This window comes from Prorops nasuta, unplaced genomic scaffold, assembly GCF_024137725.1.
Source record: "Prorops nasuta isolate Cenicafe-Biocafe unplaced genomic scaffold, Cenicafe_Pnas_1.2 PNAS00017, whole genome shotgun sequence".
NCBI classification, from domain to species: Eukaryota; Metazoa; Arthropoda; class Insecta; order Hymenoptera; family Bethylidae; genus Prorops; species Prorops nasuta.
In genome coordinates this window covers 5,400,220-5,417,708 of record NW_027116814.1, presented here as the reverse complement: position 1 = coordinate 5,417,708, position 17,489 = coordinate 5,400,220, and the positions used below count along the sequence as shown (strand labels likewise).

At 33.1% G+C, this 17,489-nt stretch overlaps 3 protein-coding genes across 7 annotated transcripts; 2 read left to right on the top strand and 1 right to left on the bottom strand.

Annotated features, from left to right (window-relative positions):
• Positions 1-11: 11 nt before the first annotated feature.
• Positions 12-11,350, top strand: LOC136779769 (polyamine-transporting ATPase 13A3-like). Of its 4 annotated transcripts, XM_066737546.1 has the most exons (22): positions 12-450; positions 550-728; positions 1,959-2,110; positions 2,188-2,732; positions 3,642-3,929; positions 4,882-4,957; positions 5,924-5,991; positions 6,137-6,304; positions 6,449-6,519; positions 6,653-6,919; positions 6,997-7,201; positions 7,273-7,477; positions 7,554-7,665; positions 7,741-7,930; positions 8,004-8,204; positions 8,311-8,496; positions 8,568-8,942; positions 9,012-9,153; positions 9,224-9,372; positions 9,455-9,686; positions 9,765-9,846; positions 9,921-11,350. In XM_066737546.1, exons 6-22 carry the CDS (start codon positions 4,942-4,944, stop codon positions 10,954-10,956), a joined length of 3,705 nt encoding a protein of 1,234 aa, XP_066593643.1. In that variant the 5' UTR covers positions 12-450; positions 550-728; positions 1,959-2,110; positions 2,188-2,732; positions 3,642-3,929; positions 4,882-4,941; the 3' UTR covers positions 10,957-11,350. The 4 variants fall into 4 exon arrangements, with proteins under 4 accessions (XP_066593643.1, XP_066593645.1, XP_066593644.1 ...); XM_066737548.1 differs by lacking the exon at positions 4,882-4,957; XM_066737547.1 differs by having other exon boundaries at positions 12-728.
• Positions 11,096-13,554, bottom strand: LOC136779771 (testis-expressed protein 10 homolog). Of its 2 annotated transcripts, XM_066737553.1 has the most exons (6): positions 13,433-13,554; positions 13,143-13,372; positions 11,905-13,060; positions 11,573-11,825; positions 11,343-11,497; positions 11,096-11,262 (listed from the first exon to the last, which is right to left on the bottom strand). In XM_066737553.1, the coding sequence occupies exons 2-6, from the start codon at positions 13,341-13,343 to the stop codon at positions 11,159-11,161; spliced, it is 1,869 nt and encodes a 622-aa protein (XP_066593650.1). In that variant the 5' UTR covers positions 13,344-13,372; positions 13,433-13,554; the 3' UTR covers positions 11,096-11,158. The 2 variants fall into 2 exon arrangements, with proteins under 2 accessions (XP_066593650.1, XP_066593649.1); XM_066737552.1 differs by lacking the exon at positions 13,433-13,554 and having other exon boundaries at positions 13,143-13,418.
• Positions 13,547-17,431, top strand: Hmt-1 (ABC transporter ATP-binding protein/permease Hmt-1). The gene is made up of 12 exons (XM_066737551.1): positions 13,547-13,664; positions 13,759-13,873; positions 14,134-14,570; positions 14,651-14,850; positions 14,926-15,088; positions 15,160-15,368; positions 15,453-15,599; positions 15,664-15,887; positions 15,960-16,240; positions 16,308-16,411; positions 16,471-16,972; positions 17,034-17,431. Exons 3-12 carry the CDS (start codon positions 14,262-14,264, stop codon positions 17,418-17,420), a joined length of 2,526 nt encoding a protein of 841 aa, XP_066593648.1. The 5' UTR covers positions 13,547-13,664; positions 13,759-13,873; positions 14,134-14,261; the 3' UTR covers positions 17,421-17,431.
• Positions 17,432-17,489: the final 58 nt, after the last annotated feature.

Sequence of the window (17,489 nt, the reverse complement as noted above, 5' to 3'; positions counted from 1 at the left end):
TTGGTCCTGGTAATCATTTTGAATAAAACATTTTCAGCCAGTTCGTCCAGATTATTCTACATCACAGATTTATATTGCTTAATGTCCGGCTCCCGTTTATAATATGAACAAATTACCTATGAAAATGATACGAGCCTCTGTCTGGGCATCTCCCCTGTGACAAGGCTGGGGCATTTAGGCAGATTGTCTAATCCAATGAGTTTATCTATAAAGCTGAGATAGCGAATTCGCTATTCGCGATGAAAATAAAATTTAATTTATAATAGAAAAAAACTTTACGCTTCAAATACTTGTACTAAAAAACATGTTATTAATTTTCTATTACCAAAGTTTTTTTTAGTATAATCTCTAGAAACGGATTATCCAATGCTGGACTCGTTGAGATTGCGTCAATTGATCAAAACTTTTTGCTCAAAGTGATTCATCCACAGATTTCATGGAACACGAAAAGTAATAATGCGATAAAATGAAAAACATTTGCAAAACAGTATCTTATATCAGTCGCAACACCTACTTAGATCGAATCTTTAACGTAAATTTGTGTTTCAGAGTCGTACATGAATATGAATTGCAGAAATGATCAATTCCCATTCCTTAAATGAGGCGCTATATAATTATTCAGTAAACTGGGATAGAAAGGACTCGAAGGAGGTGCTGCGTTATGGAGCCTCGGTATAGATTGCAGTTAAAAAGTTTCTAGAAGGCTATACATTGCAAGAAAATAAGCAGTAAATACATTCATACTTTAATGCAGCCTTGGTACTGGTCTAATCCAGCCATTTCCAGTTAATCACGTTTTCAGTACACCCTACTTTATAATTTTTCCTTTATTTTACTAATACGCCGATTGTACCTTATTTGTATTTATCATATAATTTATTCGAAGCACCGATATTTCCTTGAAAAGAACCGTTTTACACTTATCTATTCTCTTAACTCTCATCAAGACTCTACCGAAATAAGATTAAGAGAGATCGAAATGATATTTTTTTCTATTAACACAACTGCGCTGCTGATATTATACGTATGGCCACACCTTCTACGTTACAATTAATACAAATGTAGCAAAACTAATTGAAATACGACATTGATAGTCATCTCGTGATAACGTTTGAGCGGAAACGTGCTTGAAGATACGTACTTTGGTCTTCTAACACATGTATATTATCAGCATTTCCTCGTACACCGGGGACCCACTTTTTTAACATCTCGAATGTGAACAAATATTTTCAAACTTATAATATAACCGTGAGTACTACACGCTGATAATAAATTATCAATGGCATTGAAATTATCGTCTTTACCTAAATTTGTAATAATTTTGAATTATTTTATTTAATTTTATAATAATTTATTCAATATTTTAATATAATAATTGTAAATATATTTCTTTCTATTTCGGCATATATATCTCTAGATATGTCATTAATAACTGTGATCTGTAAATGTAGAAGACCCCGACTCATTCATAGCTAAGAAGGCGCGTTGTATAAAGCTATAATAGAGCTAACGGTACTTATGCCTGGTAAGCACTTAATAATACGCTATCAATTATAACAGGAATAAATGTTCTTTTCCAATAAATGCCATGTTAAAAACTTTGAATTTTTGCCATCGAAATTACCAAAGGTACTCTTTTAACATTTGTAACCCTTTAAACTCCAAAATCACAAAAAATGAACTTACAGGAATTTGCATAGAGGCAAATCCTTGAATCCTTCTAAAAGACCAACAAAATTAATTAAGAGTAGGCCCGAAAATTTTTCATTTCAATTTAACAAGTTATCATTAATCAAAATGTATATTCTCCAATGGAAAATATTATCAGTAGAAAGATTATGGTTGAGTATCCTTCAAGCAATAAATGGAATAACTTATATATACCATAATTTATATGATTTTTCTTTATATACAATGTTAGAATGATATGCAACTGATTTTTTGTTTAATCCTTACAGAGTCTTGCTGGAGTAATAAGCCAGGAGAGTTCACTGAGAATGAGAAGAATATTACAGTGATTCCAGGATCCTGAATGGTCAGCACTTCTAAGTAATCGTAATTTCCCTCCACTAGGTGTATTAAGAAAAACATTTATCTGGCCCTTGATACTGTAAGTTCTTTTCGAGAGCGCTAATCAACTAATCGACTATACTAATAGGAAATACTACACAAAAGCGAATTTGACAGAAGTATCCTAAGTAAGTGGAATGCAACCGTGTTTGGATTAGCAGTTGGTAAACTTTACGTTGTAACGACGCTAAAAGCGGGGGAGTTGCGAGTTTGAAAGAAACCATAGATACGAGCTGGTGGAATAATAAGAAGAAAAGTGGAACGAAAAGGAATCGGAAAACACACGTCTCAATCAAGACAGAAGAAATATTGCAGAGGAATGTAAAAAAAAATAATTATTATTAGAATCAAGTCTGTTCAATGATTTGATCAATTTGATTGCTCAGGGTTACCCCTGTCAATATTATAATATTATATGTAGTATATATACGTTCATCTTATCAGTCTCCTGCAAAGACTGTAAAAAGGGGATTCCTCTTACTCGGGGTCCCCAGGTGAACTTTTTATCGGAACTTACGAATCAATGGATTACAAATGGAGGGAGCTTATAACATGGGGGAAGGATATAAAGTGAGGAAGGGGCAAATTCGAGTTGACAGGCGAAACCACTAGTTCGAAATACACATTACTGACAGTATAGTGCTGTGCTCTGTGCAGAACAGGTGTGTTTTAAGACTGCTAAGCAACGATTCTTATCAACGAATCTTTCTTTCTCTCTTCTGTCGATAATTTGCCTCTTTTTTTCTCTTTCGTAAAAAATTGATCAAAGCTCTCGGTCAACCTTCTTATCACTCGTCTTATCACCTCTGGATTAGTTTATATTTACTGGATTAATTTCTTAAAGAATTGCCACCTCGTGCTATTTAAAGTAGATTAGACGTTATACCATATGACAATAAAAATGAAACTTTCTTTTTAGAAATAGAGCTTTTTTACTCTTGGCAGATATATCGTGCAGGAGAAAGACTGGATATCGTATGATTATACGAAATGTTAATGTCGATGAGTAATGTAACGGTGAAAATTTTCTTTTCGTCTAATTCGTTGTGACCTTGTCCTGGCACGAGAACGTTTCGTTACCAGTGCGCATACAAATGCAAGCACTATGTAGTTGGCATTGCAACTAGAAGCAATTACGCGTGCAAAGCGTAATATCACATTTGGCTTACTGTCAACCTTTATCTACATATCTACGAAATGACCGGAAAGAATCTTCATTTTTCTTATTTACCTACTAAATGTTTGCTTGACAGAGTAATAATACGTTTAATTTTCTGTGTATTTCAAATTTAATATTATATGACTTTATTTCTCATTAAAGCACTTCGTTGCGCAATAAACTCAATATTTATTCAAATACATCAATTTATAGAGAACAAAATAAACAACTTGTATAATTACCTTTCTGTTTTTTGTAAAAACAATTGGTAAATTTTTTAAAGCATTCGAGTCATTGTTCAAGTTTTAATAATTTGCTAGGCTTCGCATGAGAATTTGTTGATGTTAATTAAGTTTATTTTAATTATTATATTTAATTAGAAAATTGATCTTTTGTTTGTACGAAATTTCAGAAGGGAGAACCGTTGACTTCCGCGGTGGACGTTGCCGTTTTGTTTGGGAATGCTGAGATCCTAAGGAGGATCGTGGTGGCATCGCCCCTGCGTATAAAACCTTCCAACATTGCAATTAGCGAAACTCGAGTGATGTGCAAATCCACCTGTCGACTACATTGAAACAATCATACAGGAGAGATAATCAACGAAAGGACGAGGAACAATTTCACCTGTGAATCATCGATATTGCGTCAAACCGAACAATATACATTTATTGGAGTAAGCTGAAAAAGCTTTTTACACGAGGTAATGCGAAGTTGAGAGATCACACAGAGTCCAACAATATTCATGATACCAATAATCTGAAAAAGCGAGAAAAAAAGTAGTCTGAAATGTTTCATTTATGAGCTGAAGAAAAAGGCCACTGTTATCAATAAGGGATTAATTATTTATATGGCACTAATGTGGTTAATCAAGTATAAAAAGATTTCCATCTATTTTTTCTCAATCTCTGACACCAATCTGCGATACCATTAAGCTTGTTTATACGAGTGAGATTTCCCAGCGATATTCGATGATTATGCAATTAATATCAATTACTTTGTTAGGATTGTCGCGACAATGCTTAAAACAGTGCTTGAAGTACACTTATCTATAGAAAGCTCTTCTGTGATATATTAAATAATTTTCGTTGAAAACGCACCAATCAAGCACCAATTTATCATGATTCGCCCAGTAGCAGTGACATAATCGTTATAGAGGAGAGATGTGAATTTATAAAAATTTATAAAGTTCTATAAAAAATTATATGGTTAATTGTAGCTATATATATATATATAGTGATAATCTTAAGTAGACAAGCTTCCTAGGTACGATTGGCCGAGATAATTAAAGTTCCAATCAGGATGAATTATTGTTAATCAAACTCCCAGCGTTTTGTTTAACTGTAAGCCGATTGCAAAAGCTTGCAGTGACTCTCACTTGATTGGTCAAGATTGCGCCAAATTTGTATAATTCAAGTGCACGGTCAGTAATTGCCCGTGGCAGGATATATTTCGTAATACTTGTTCCGCCTAGTAATACTATGGAGTGTTGTATAGAGAAAGACACCGTTGCGATATTCCCGATACCTTCGAATCCATAATTATATATATATATATATATATATATGTATATGTATAAACTTGATTACCCCTTATATCACAAAGAATCGATATCTAATTATTGTTAATTAAATCCATGATTTTCCTTTTTCCAGATATCTCCAATTTCCTCGACAAAAACAGAATTGCCTGGGATCAGTCGAATCGAATCAGTTATGAACGATATCAATGGTAACGAAAAAAGGGATTTCTGCGGTTGCAATAAAATAAGCAAAAATACTTAATAGGAGCTTGGAGGAAATAATAATTTAAAATAATTCCATTGTTTCATTGTCGAGGCGTGAAGAGCGAGGGAGGAACATAAACAAATTATATCTCTGCTCTTATCAATTGTTAAACCATAAATCGCAAAAGTTTGCAGCGTTATGCGAGCATGCGCATTAAATGTCCTTGCGATCTAGACTCGTCTGATGACTCGATAACACTGGGGCGATTATCTTTGAAAACATAATAAGCGTTGAAAATATTTCTTCAGCAAGCAATTCCGATGCATCGAGGAGGCCATGCAATTGCAAAACTCGATGAATTCTTATTCATCACTCATAATGGAACTTTTTTTAATTCGGCCAAGAACAAAGCTAATTCATTTAGTTATACTACATCAGTATGCTATCTTTAGTATATTTATTATGGCGACTCAATGTCTGCGATGATAATCCTTTCACCCCCTATTTAGGTTAATATCCTTTTCGACGTTTGATTTTGCAATCGGATTTGTTTAGCTGATGCAATAATACCAATCCGTAACCGGTTTTTGATATCAATCCTTATTACTGTCATTATTAATCAACCTTATCATAATTCTTCACGGTTGCTTTCGAAATTATTTCCAGGCATATCAATTCGCGAAAGTTTTGCCCAAGGTGAAAGTTTCCTCCGGAAAATTTCTCTGGAAAGATTCCTTGTAGCTTCCGTCCCTTGTTATAACCTTTGTTAATTGTTCCGCACCCACCAGATATACTTCCGGTACCGACGTTGCTTTTTTATTATTTTTTTTATTATCCTCGGAAGCCTCGATTATTATGCAACGAGAGATGCATAATCGTTGAAGTTGCAATTATAACGTCGTTAGGATTAGTAATAACCTTGGGGATCCTGAATAATCAATGATTAATGTAAAATTCGTTCTGATTTTAGGGCTGAAGACCAATGATAAACTTGAAATTCAATGGCAGAAGATCACTTCCGGTCAGGATGATGATATGGTACGTGAGGAAAAATAGTAGAAAGAGATTTGTAAAAGAGGAATTTACTCAGGAATAATTATAATAAATTTAAGATTATGGAAATTGATGGAATAATTAGTTTTAGGAGCATAGTCAATTTTTCAAAGGTTCCTGTATATTTTAGCAAGTGCATGGATACGAGAGGAGTTGGCTGGCGACTTTCCTGACTTACCTCTCGTTCGTGGTGACCGTCGGAATTGTCAGGCTGTTCTTCCACTGGTATCCACACCTTTACCTCTATGCGACCCACAAAAAGTGCCCTTTGGAACGTGCAACGAAGCTTCTTATAATCGTAAGATTCACGCTACATAGCTACTAGATTCAATAGACACTTGTCAGAGTATACTGCCACGTGACAAATTTCCAGATCATGATTCATAAATCTGTACTTATTTCTAAGACAATGAGAAATATACAAGAATAATTGTTCACGCAGGACGACTACCAGGGAAAATACAAATCATACTTTGTGAAGAAGATTAAGATCGTATCAACAAAGAATTTTAGGTGAGTTGAGGGTGAATTGAAAACTTGACGAATCATTCGTATTTCTAAATTTTTTTGTTCGGTCTATTAATAGAATGAAACAAAATTTTATATAAAAGATGTCGAGTTTTTCTCTTATTTTTCTCTGTTGTAGCGTGAAATCTCTACGTTCGATTCTTGACAGTGTGGATGAGGATCTCTTAGAGAAAATCAGAGGAAAGTGGATGGACATCAACTTGGAAAATGGAACGAGGTGCCAAGTTCCAGAATATAGAGCCTTTTGGTGTAAAAAACAGTGTTACGTGTGGGACGTAACGCAGAATGTATTTTCCAGACTGGTGGGTTTTGATAAGTATAGGATATGCTCTGAGTTGCATATGGGAAATGGTCAAGGTTTAACCAAACAGGAGCAGCTCCTGAGGTAATAATTAGATTTTTCTAAATTCTTTCTTAATTTTAACGTGTAAGTTAAAAGTAATTCTTATTTCAATCACACAGGCGAATTGTTTATGGGAACAATGAGATTGTGATACCTGTGCAAGATGTATTGCTGCTACTGGTACTGGAATTCCTGAATCCTTTTTATATCTTCCAAATCTTCACCCTTTGCGTCTGGTTAGCCGAGGGATATTATTATTACACTGCTGCGATAATATGTATGTCGCTATTTGGAACAGCCAGCTCTGTTATACAAACTCGTAAGGTAAGAATTTCTAATCGTAGAGTCAGTTTCAAAAGTCAATTTATTGTTTCTTTTTTTTTTACTGGTATCAGAATCAAATGAAACTACGAGAAACCGTTGCTTGCTCGCAATCGGAGACTGTACGAGTACTGAGGGATTCTGGAACGTTTGAGAATATATCCAGCAAGGATTTGGTACCAGGAGACATAATCGAGTTACCAAAGCATCAAGGGACCGTAGCTTGCGACGCGGTTCTCCTAACAGGAACTTGCATAGTAAACGAATCCATGCTAACAGGTAGAATTCTTCAGGATTATTAATTATGAATAATAATATTTGTAAATAGGAACTCATGAATTCTTTTTTTTTTTAGGAGAGTCTGTACCAGTAATGAAAACACCCTTATCGAGTCAGCATATTCTATACGATCCCAAGAATTGCTCGCATCACACGCTGTTCAGTGGAACTATAATAATTCAGACAAGGTGAGATGTTTGCATGTGTTTTGTAAGTGTAATCAGTACGGGGTTCGATAAACGATTGAGAATGGCCATCATCAGGCAGTACGGAGGTAAGCCAGTTCTGGCAAGAGTCATCAGGACTGGTTTGCAGACTAGCAGAGGTGCTTTGGTCGCAGCAATCTTGTATCCACCCCCAGCAGACTTCAAGTTCGATCAGGATTCTTACAAGTTCATTGGCATCTTAGCATTCATCGCTACTCTTGGTTTTATATATACAGTTGTTACCAAGGTAGAGTATATCCTGAACTTAATATTATTTTGTTTAACAAAGGCCTCTTTTCATCCTCAATAATTCTTCATAGGCATCGAGAGGTATAACAGCAAGTGACATTGCTATAAAAGCTTTGGACATCATTACAATTGTCATACCTCCAGCATTACCAGCGGCTATGACAGTAGGAAAATTGTACGCTCAAGCGCGTTTAAAATGTGCGCAAATATACTGTATAAATAATAGAGTTATAAACGTCTCTGGTAGTATAAATTGTGTTTGCTTCGATAAGGTATGTGTTTATCGATCAAGATTTATGGAACTGCTCGAGATAAGAATATTTATTTTTTCTTCCAATCAAAATTTATGAGTTCATAAATATTTATTGCATATGATAGACTGGTACATTGACGGAGGATGGATTGGATATGTGGGGTATTGTGCCAAACACAAATGGCATTCTTAGTCAAGCTGAAAGAGAGATACCAAAATTAAAAAATCATCCTCTATTTGAGGGAATGCTGGTTTGTCACAGTCTAACGATTATCGATGGGAAACTCTGCGGTGACCCCTTAGACGTTAAAGTATAGGCAAACGTACAAATATTTGCCTTTATTACTTTTTAACCTTTCATTAACTTCTGAATTATTTGTAGATGTTTGAAAGTACCGAATGGATATTTGAGGAAATTGATCAAAAACACTTTAACAAGTACAATGATCTGATCACTGCAATCGTGAAACTACCTCCTGGCAATAATCCCACGGAAAATCGGAATGAAATCTCTGAAATAGGCATTATTCAGCAATTTCAATTTTCTAGCTCGTTGCAACGAATGTCAGTAATCGTTCACTCATCAAATTTTGATAGTTTTAAAGTTTATACGAAAGGCTCTCCAGAAATGATTCTTAGCTTGAGTAAACCAGAGAGTATACCTGAAGATATTATATACGCCTTGAAACGCTATACTGAGCAAGGATATCGCGTGATAGCCATGGCTCAATCAACCATTCAGTGCGATTACAGCGAGGTAGCAATTATCCTCCTAGTATTACATTATATTAGTTACTTAGAAGTAATGATTTTTTTCAATACTCAGGTAAGGAAACTATCACGGGATGTTGTTGAGCAAAATTTAGAATTTTTGGGTTTAATTGTACTGGAAAATCGATTAAAAGAGCCCACAATTCCAGTTATTGCTGAGCTGAGAAAAGCTGAAATGCACGTTTTAATGATAACTGGTAATTTACTCAATTATTCGTGAAAAAATGCATTCTAATGCAATGCAATACATTTTTCCTTTAATAATAGGAGACAATATTCAAACGGCAGTCAGCGTAGCAAAAGAATGTGGTATTCTATCCCCTCAAGAAACCGTAATAGATGTAACTGTAATTCTCGAGCGTGAAAAGGCCCGGCCCGCATTATTTTTCAATACTCAAGATATATCTCCAAGATTGGTACAATTTTACTTTGATTTTTCATATTCCATTTAATATTTTTCACTAAATATATTTGTAACTCATCTGAGAATTTTTGCAGAGTATGAAAAATAAAAAGTTTTCAGCTTCTATTGTACAAGATTTGGAGAAAGGTATGCCACAACTCACCAAATACAGATTTGCATTGACTGGGACTACTTGGCAATTATTGCGGGAATATTATCCAGATATTTTACCAAAGATCTGTGTGCGTGGGGCCATTTTTGCCAGAATGGGCAGTGATCAAAAGCAACAGCTGGTGGTAGAATTAATGCAGCTTGGATATTACGTAGGTGAGTATACAGGAATAATTTCGCCATTGTTGTAAAATAACTAAAGCATGCTATTTTGTAACGATGCTTATTCGCTAGTAATGTGCGGAGATGGAGCTAACGATTGTGGTGCTTTAAGAGCCGCACATGCTGGAGTATCTCTTTCCGAGGCTGAATCCAGGTAAAATATATATATATATAGTAACTGTAAACTCTTAATACTACAGAAAACTGATCAAATAATTTTTCTTTTAGTGTTGCTAGTCCTTTTACATCTAGGGTACCTGACATCACTTGCGTACCAAAGGTTATTCGCGAAGGTCGAGCTGCACTCGTCACCTCCTTTGGAATATTTAAATTTATGGTCACTTATTCTTTGACAGAATTCCTATCTGTTATCATTTTATATTCCATCGACTCAAACTTGACAGATCTTGAATTTCTCTTTATTGATATCTGTTTGATCGTGAATTTCGCCTCGTTCTTCGGCAAAACTAAGGCTTTTCAAGGAAAACTAACCCCAGAACCACCAATGACCAGTTTACTAAGTTTTGTGCCACTGTTCTCTTTGACGACCCAGATGATGATAATGCTGGTATTCCAAACTCTTCCATACCACTTAGTTCGAACATTTTCATGGTTTAAACCATTTACATCAACCAGTGAAATCGGATATACATGTTATGAAAATTATTCCGTTTATTGCGTGTCAATGTTTCAATATATAACCATGGCGATTGTGTTTTCTCGAGGAAAACCGTACAGGCAAACTATCTATACGAATAAGGCCTTTTTGTTTTCGATTATTTTATTAGTAATCATTTCCGCTTATATCACTGTATATCCTGCGCAATGGATCATAGATCTTCTGCAACTAATGCTACCTCCGGCCAATGACTGGAGAATCCTAATTCTGGTCTTTGCATTTGCCAATTTTGTCATTTGCATGTTCGTCGAAAATTTTATTATTGAGTACTGGTTCGAAAAAAAATTGAAATCTAGATTTTATAGACCCGAAAAATCTAAGAAACAGTATTTAAGGATCGAGCACGAATTAAAGCACGATCAAATCTGGCCGAAATTGAGTTTAGAATTGCCAGTTTTACACGTAACGCCTAGTGTAGAGAGTATGAGCAAAGTAGCTTATACGTCCGATAAAAATTATGCACAAAATCGAGAGAACGATGAAAAATCGAGAAACGCAAAACATAATTACTGCGGTGCCGATAATCCGGCATTTGAACCAGACGATGCAATTCAAACGAATGTAAACATTATTACTAGATTTTAAAGAAGAGTATTTAGAAAAAAAGTTACTACACAATTTGTTAACGCTATAAACAGTATTCCTTAATATTAAAATGTGATAAACGATGTGATTGCCGCATAAACTTTATAACATACGAAATAAATTCCTAAATCTATTTAAAGACGATTTTAAATGGCAATTTATTATGCTGCTGATAAAATGTGTACATAAAAGAGACGAGCATTTAAAAATATAATTGTCCATTTAAAAAATAAAATAAATTACATATGGTAAGTCGTGACTGTTTATCATCTGAAGATCCAATAATATTCACTTCTTTAGAATTCTCTGAAAATTAATAAACTTCATTAATAATTGATCATAGTTTTGTAATTATTGTATCGTTTGGCTTCATAATAAAAACTTACTAATAATATTTTCTTGCTTTTCAATCAATCTATCTTGGATCCACTCTCTATATCTTAATACAACAGTGTTGATGATCTCTATTGTTGTATCGTGAATTTTTGGCTGTAAAAGTAAATCCGGCAAAGTTAGAATATACTCCTTGAACGCTTCTTCACTAAAAAAAATATCAATCATTAATACGCAACTACCTTTAACATAAAATTTAATAAAAAGATAATTGTTTGCTCACTTGTGCAACTCTATTAAAGTATTATTCTTAATGATATTACTAAGCAAAGAAAATATGCTAGTTGCAATTAATTGTGAGGGTTTCTGTAGTTTTTGCTGTTTTTTAATTGCTCTCGTGAGAGCACGTAGTAAGCTTCCCAAATTAATATTATTTTTATACAAAATTTTACTTGCTCTTAGAAATAAAATATTTATGACATGAGACAATTGAACAATATCTTTCATTTGTGTACTGGTCCAATTTTCAACCCTATCTGAAATAAAATGTTTGTGTCAAATAAATGTACTTTTCAATTATAAATCTTACTCATTTACAGAAAAAAGTACAATTACCAATTAAATAATTTACAATCTCAATGCATTGCTGCTTTTCTGTATCATGAATAAAGTGATTAGAGTTTACAATTACAAGCCAAATATAAATATGACAGACTGCTAAATTGTCATATAAGCATTTTTCAGTATTTTCTGTTGTGTTAAAATCTTCCTGTCTTTTAACATTTCTTTCATGTACTGTTTGTTTACTATATGGAAATTTCAGAAAAAAGTTTTTTACAAATGCTGGTTGAAAAGTATCCTTAAACCATTGCATAATGTTGTAATCACTATCAAGACTTACTAATTCCATATATTTTAATATTGATTGTATTATTTCAATAATATTAGTAAGTAAAACTGCTGCTTCACTATTTATTATGGTTCCTATACTATTCCTATGCTTGTCAGTTGGAAGTACTTCTATCCAGCTATCAAACATCAATGGCATTAATAAATTAATGTATTTGTATAATTCTTCATTGCTGAAAATTTCTTTAGAATTTAAATCCATGGAATATATATTCTTTGTGAAATCTATTTTACAAATATCAAAATAGTTACATTGATAAATAGGCAAATACTGTATGCTATTTTCATTTGCATTTATAACATTTTTCAAGGCACTTAGATTTTCTTCTGGCCTATTGTAAATTAAAATTGATTTAAAAATAGTATTCAGCCTTTCTAATACTTTATTTCTCCATTTAACACTAGTATTTTTAGAATTCAAGGTTGTTGTTAATTGTCTACCTGGCTTTATTTCAGTGTGTAGCTTAGAAATCATGTCCAGGAAACATGGTAAAATTCCCAGACTATTTTGAGCAAGCACATCATTACAATTTTGGGCCAGTACATCCAAAAATAACAGAGAATCTTCCTTTATATTTGTATCTATGTGAGTCATAGCACATTTTAAATAAGAAATTAATATATCACAAAATGGATATAACTGATCCTTAGAAGTAGGGCTGAGAATCAGACTCAGCACTTTTAATGAGTCTCTTCGAATATTCTTTTCTTTATCAAGAGACAAAGCAGAAACACCTTGTAGCAATGAAGAAAACTGGGAGCTTAAAATCTCTGGTGAATGCTGTGACAGAATTTCTTTCAATTCTTTTACTGCTTCTTGACGAACTGTTGAGTTATGGTGCTGCAGACGTGATAACAAATCCTAATGAAAAACAAAATTTTATGTACAATGTGCAAAGAGGAGAAGATAATTTAATAATCATATCATTATCATGAAAACATACTTTTACATTAAGCTTTCTTCTACTGAGAATTTCTGTGTCATCTTGATGCTTTAGCTGTTCTTTAATAATAATTTTTTTCACTTTAAATGAAGTATCTGTCACATTAAGACCTTTCGGTAAACGGGTAGCCTTCTTTGCTTTCAATTTAACTTTTGCCTTTTCCGATTTTAAATTCTTCTTGTGCCTATTGTTTTTGCCCATCTCCTTTTATTTAAATTTTGCGTTTTATCCTTAAAAATAAAAAAATTTAGGTTAGAAATATTACACGCGCTTGCATACCCAGTACTCACGTGTGAGTGTGTGAGAGTCGAGAGAGTGCAGTGCAGTTTCTCCTCGTCAAGTCGATCGTCACCCGCGATTTACCAATAGAAAAACAGATTTATGTAGTACACATATACATACATATAATATTTAACCACACAGTTCAGTGGTTCAGATTTCGTATCACACTACACATTTACACATCCGGTAAACACGATATGCTACACACTAAATCCTAAAACGTCAAGTACTAACTCAAAAGTAATATATAATATCTGTATTATTTATAAAATAATTCTCTGATTAAATACTTTGTTCTTTTGCTTGACGAACTTATATTGTGCATCATTTTTAGGTAAATTCATTTTAATTTTGGGGTTAAGGAATCAATTGAATTATGTGTTAGGCAATAGCTTCAAACTTCGCACTCAAATCATGCAGATTATGCGTGACAATACATTTTTAAAAAGGTAAGCAAAATGTTATACATTGATAGCCTTCCTTAAAATTTGTAAAATATTAATCATAATTGAAGTATCACATTGAAATTATGCAAATCTTGTAACGGGATATTGTTTATTTTTTTAATCATGATTGTTATCTTTATCTTACCTGACTGTAACTGATCGACATTTATGGTACTTTATTAGTGATAAGCGCAAATGTTAAATAATACTGATTCATGTTATATGAAAGTTTGTTCAACTGCCATTACACCTTTTTATTACAGAAAATTATCCAGTTCTAAACATTTGCTGTAATTAGTAAAATTACCAAAAAAGAAAAGTTTTTGATTGATGTGAATTAAACAGAACTACTCTTTTATTTTATTTTAAATAATTTGTACAACATAACATAATGAATTTAACAATTACTTATTGCCCACCAAATATTACCTTTGCTGAAATATGGGTAAATCATGGTTTATCAAAATGTTTTATGGATACAGTTAGTTCAAGCATAATATTTCTGTACTTGATAATCTTTGGATCATTTCAACTTTGGATGTACAAAAAATATGGAACACCAATTTCCAATGATTTATTGTCAAAAAGCAAATTATATGCTTTACAGAGATTTTTATTATACTTTGTACCCGTATTAAGTATATGGAGAATGTTATTACAAGCCACAGTATTAGATGACAAACGAGTTTATGGATATATGGTAAGATATGTCTAGTTTGAACCATTAAAATGTATAAAATTTGAATTAGTTGAATAATTGAAACATTTTTATTGATACAGATTTTATCAACAATATTGACAATAAGTGTCTATCCTTATTCAGCTCATATATTAAGTGTTGAAAGACATAAATTATTACCCAGTGTGCCACCTCGTGGTCATGGTATTGTTTTGTTAGGTTTTTGGACTTTGGCGTTTGTTAATGAAAATCTTGTATTTATTAATATTGGAAAATTGGAATGGTGGTTCCATCTTAATTCGTGAGTAGAAAAAGTTAAATGGGTATTGCAGCATCTAAAATAAGATTAAGTTTATTTATAGCACTCTATTTACAGACGTACTGATCAAATTGAAATGGCTCTGTTTGTACTTCGCTATGTAAGCAGTTTATTGATTTTTGTTATTGGTCTAAGAGCACCAGGAATATCTAGTTACCCAAATTCTGGATATACATCATTTCACAATGGCCCTTCTTCAAGGTCTAGATACTATCAAGGTGTAAGTCCAAAAATAAATCATCAATTTAATGTATATCAATGTATTGAACAACTAATTCTGTTGTATTATAGAGAATGGATGATAATGCTTCTACGTGGCAGAATGCCTGGTACAAGATTAAAACCTTAGCCCCATTTTTATGGCCAAAATCTCTTTTACTACAATTTAGAGTCTTAATTTGCTTTGGATTACTCATAGGAGGACGTGCAATAAATCTTTTTGTACCAATTTATAACAAGAATATTGTAGACAGTGTAACTGATTTTCCTAATGATTTCAGGTACCTTCATAATTTAGTTACTATCTAATGTATTTTACTTATTTAATATCATTTTATAATATAAATGCTTTTTTCTTTTTTCAGATGGGATCTTGTTCTTATATATGTAGCTTTTAAATTTTTACAAGGTGGGGGTACTGGTGGAATGGGAGTGTTAAACAATTTAAGATCATTTTTATGGATTCGTATACAACAATATACAACTCGTGAAATTGAAATAGAATTATTCAGGTATTACATTATTAAGTTTTAAATATTCCTTTTTAGACCATAACTTAATATTAGTCATTTGTAGGCATTTACATAGCCTAAGTTTACGGTGGCATCTTCAAAGAAAAACAGGAGAAGTACTTAAGGTTATGGACCGTGGCACTGATTCTATTAATAATCTGCTAAATTATATTCTATTTTCCATTGTCCCTACTATTGTTGATATTATAATAGCAATTGTGTTTTTTGTAAGTGCATTTAATAAGTGGTTTGGTCTTATTGTATTCATTACAATGAGCCTTTATATTGGTAAGCATTCATCATTATTTTTTAATATTAGTATTTCATGCATTGTAGTTTGTTTAAACTCCTTATTTTAAGCTGCTACAATATTGGTAACTGAATGGCGAACTAAATATCAAAGAAGAATGAATTTAGCTGCAAATGCCCAAAATGCACGTAGTGTGGACAGTTTGTTAAACTTTGAGACTGTTAAATATTATGGAGCAGAAATATATGAAGTTGAAAGTTATAGAAAAGCAATCTTAGATTTTCAAGTTGAGGAATGGAAATCAGCAATCACATTAAATATTTTAAACACACTGCAGAATGTAATTATTTGCAGTGGTCTACTGGCAGGTTCTTTACTTTGCCTACACATGGTAAGTTTGAGTTTTTTAAATAATGCAAATTGCTTAAAATAAAATAATGTATCAACTTATTTTGTAGGTGGTCAATAAAGAAAATAATTTCACCATTGGTGATTATGTGCTGTTCGCGAGCTATATAGTCCAGCTTTATGTACCTCTTAATTGGTTTGGAACTTATTACAGGTAAAATATTTATATGCAATTATTTGAAGCAAAGGATGTGGATTTAATTTTTGTTATAGAGCTATCCAAAAGAATTTCGTCGATATGGAGAACATGTTTGATTTGTTAAGAGAGGATCAGGAAGTAATTGATGCCCCTGGTGCTGGACCTTTACAAATTAAACGTGGTCAAGTAGAGTTCTCCAATGTAACCTTTGGTTACACTCCAGAAAGAACAGTGCTAAAAAATATAAGCTTTATAGCACCAGCTGGAAAGACTATTGCATTTGTTGGTCCTTCTGGAGCAGGGAAATCTACAATAATGCGATTATTATTTCGATTTTATGATATTGAACAAGGGGCGATTATAATTGACGATCAGAACATTAAAACCGTACAGCAGCAGACTTTAAGAAATTCGATAGGCGTTGTTCCACAGGATACAGTCTTATTTAATAATACGATAAAATACAATATTCAATATGGGCGTATTGATGCCCCGGAAGCGGATGTGATCACAGCAGCTAAAAGTGCTGATATTCATGAAAAAATTCTCACTTTTCCCAACGGCTATGAAACTCAGGTTCGGTTTTATATTATTACCAATATCTATTAAAATATTTTCTATAAATTATTTGATTTAGGTGGGCGAAAGGGGTCTACGATTAAGTGGAGGAGAAAAACAACGGGTAGCGATAGCCCGAACAATATTAAAAGCCCCCAATATAGTTTTACTTGATGAAGCCACTAGTGCGTTGGATACTAAAACGGAGCGCAATATTCAAGCAGCCCTAAATAGAGTGTGCATTGATAGAACAACAATTATAATAGCGCATAGATTGTCTACTATAATTCATGCTGATGAAATTTACGTTGTAAAAGACGGTGAGATTGTGGAAAGGGGTAAGCACGAAGAATTGATTGCATTTGGCGGTGCTTATAGTGAAATGTGGAAGGCACAGTTGCAAAATGACGTTGTGATTCAACCCGAAATAAATGCACTTGAAGAAAGCTCGAAATCGCAAGAGTAATTATCAAAAGACTATCATTATGAGAGATATATGCTTAGAAGATCAAGCCATCCAATAAAGTAGTAATTA

Bases quoted from the DNA above. Each gene is read 5' to 3' on its own strand.
- Hmt-1 (XM_066737551.1), top strand. From the start codon at position 14,262: ATGAATTTAACAATTACTTATTGCCCACCAAATATTACCTTTGCTGAA. The intron at 15,600-15,663 runs GTATTACATTAT...AGTCATTTGTAG, and splicing joins ATTGAAATAGAATTATTCAG to GCATTTACATAGCCTAAGTT. The intron at 16,973-17,033 runs GTTCGGTTTTAT...TATTTGATTTAG, and splicing joins CCAACGGCTATGAAACTCAG to GTGGGCGAAAGGGGTCTACG.
- LOC136779769 (XM_066737546.1), top strand. The intron at 6,920-6,996 runs GTAATAATTAGA...TCAATCACACAG, and splicing joins AAACAGGAGCAGCTCCTGAG to GCGAATTGTTTATGGGAACA. The intron at 7,931-8,003 runs GTAGAGTATATC...AATTCTTCATAG, and splicing joins TATATACAGTTGTTACCAAG to GCATCGAGAGGTATAACAGC.
- LOC136779771 (XM_066737553.1), bottom strand. From the start codon at position 13,343: ATGGGCAAAAACAATAGGCACAAGAAGAATTTAAAATCGGAAAAGGCA. The intron at 13,061-13,142 runs GTATGTTTTCAT...GTTTTTCATTAG, and splicing joins GAAGAAAGCTTAATGTAAAA to GATTTGTTATCACGTCTGCA. The intron at 11,826-11,904 runs GTAATTGTACTT...ATTTTATTTCAG, and splicing joins GATTGTAAATTATTTAATTG to ATAGGGTTGAAAATTGGACC.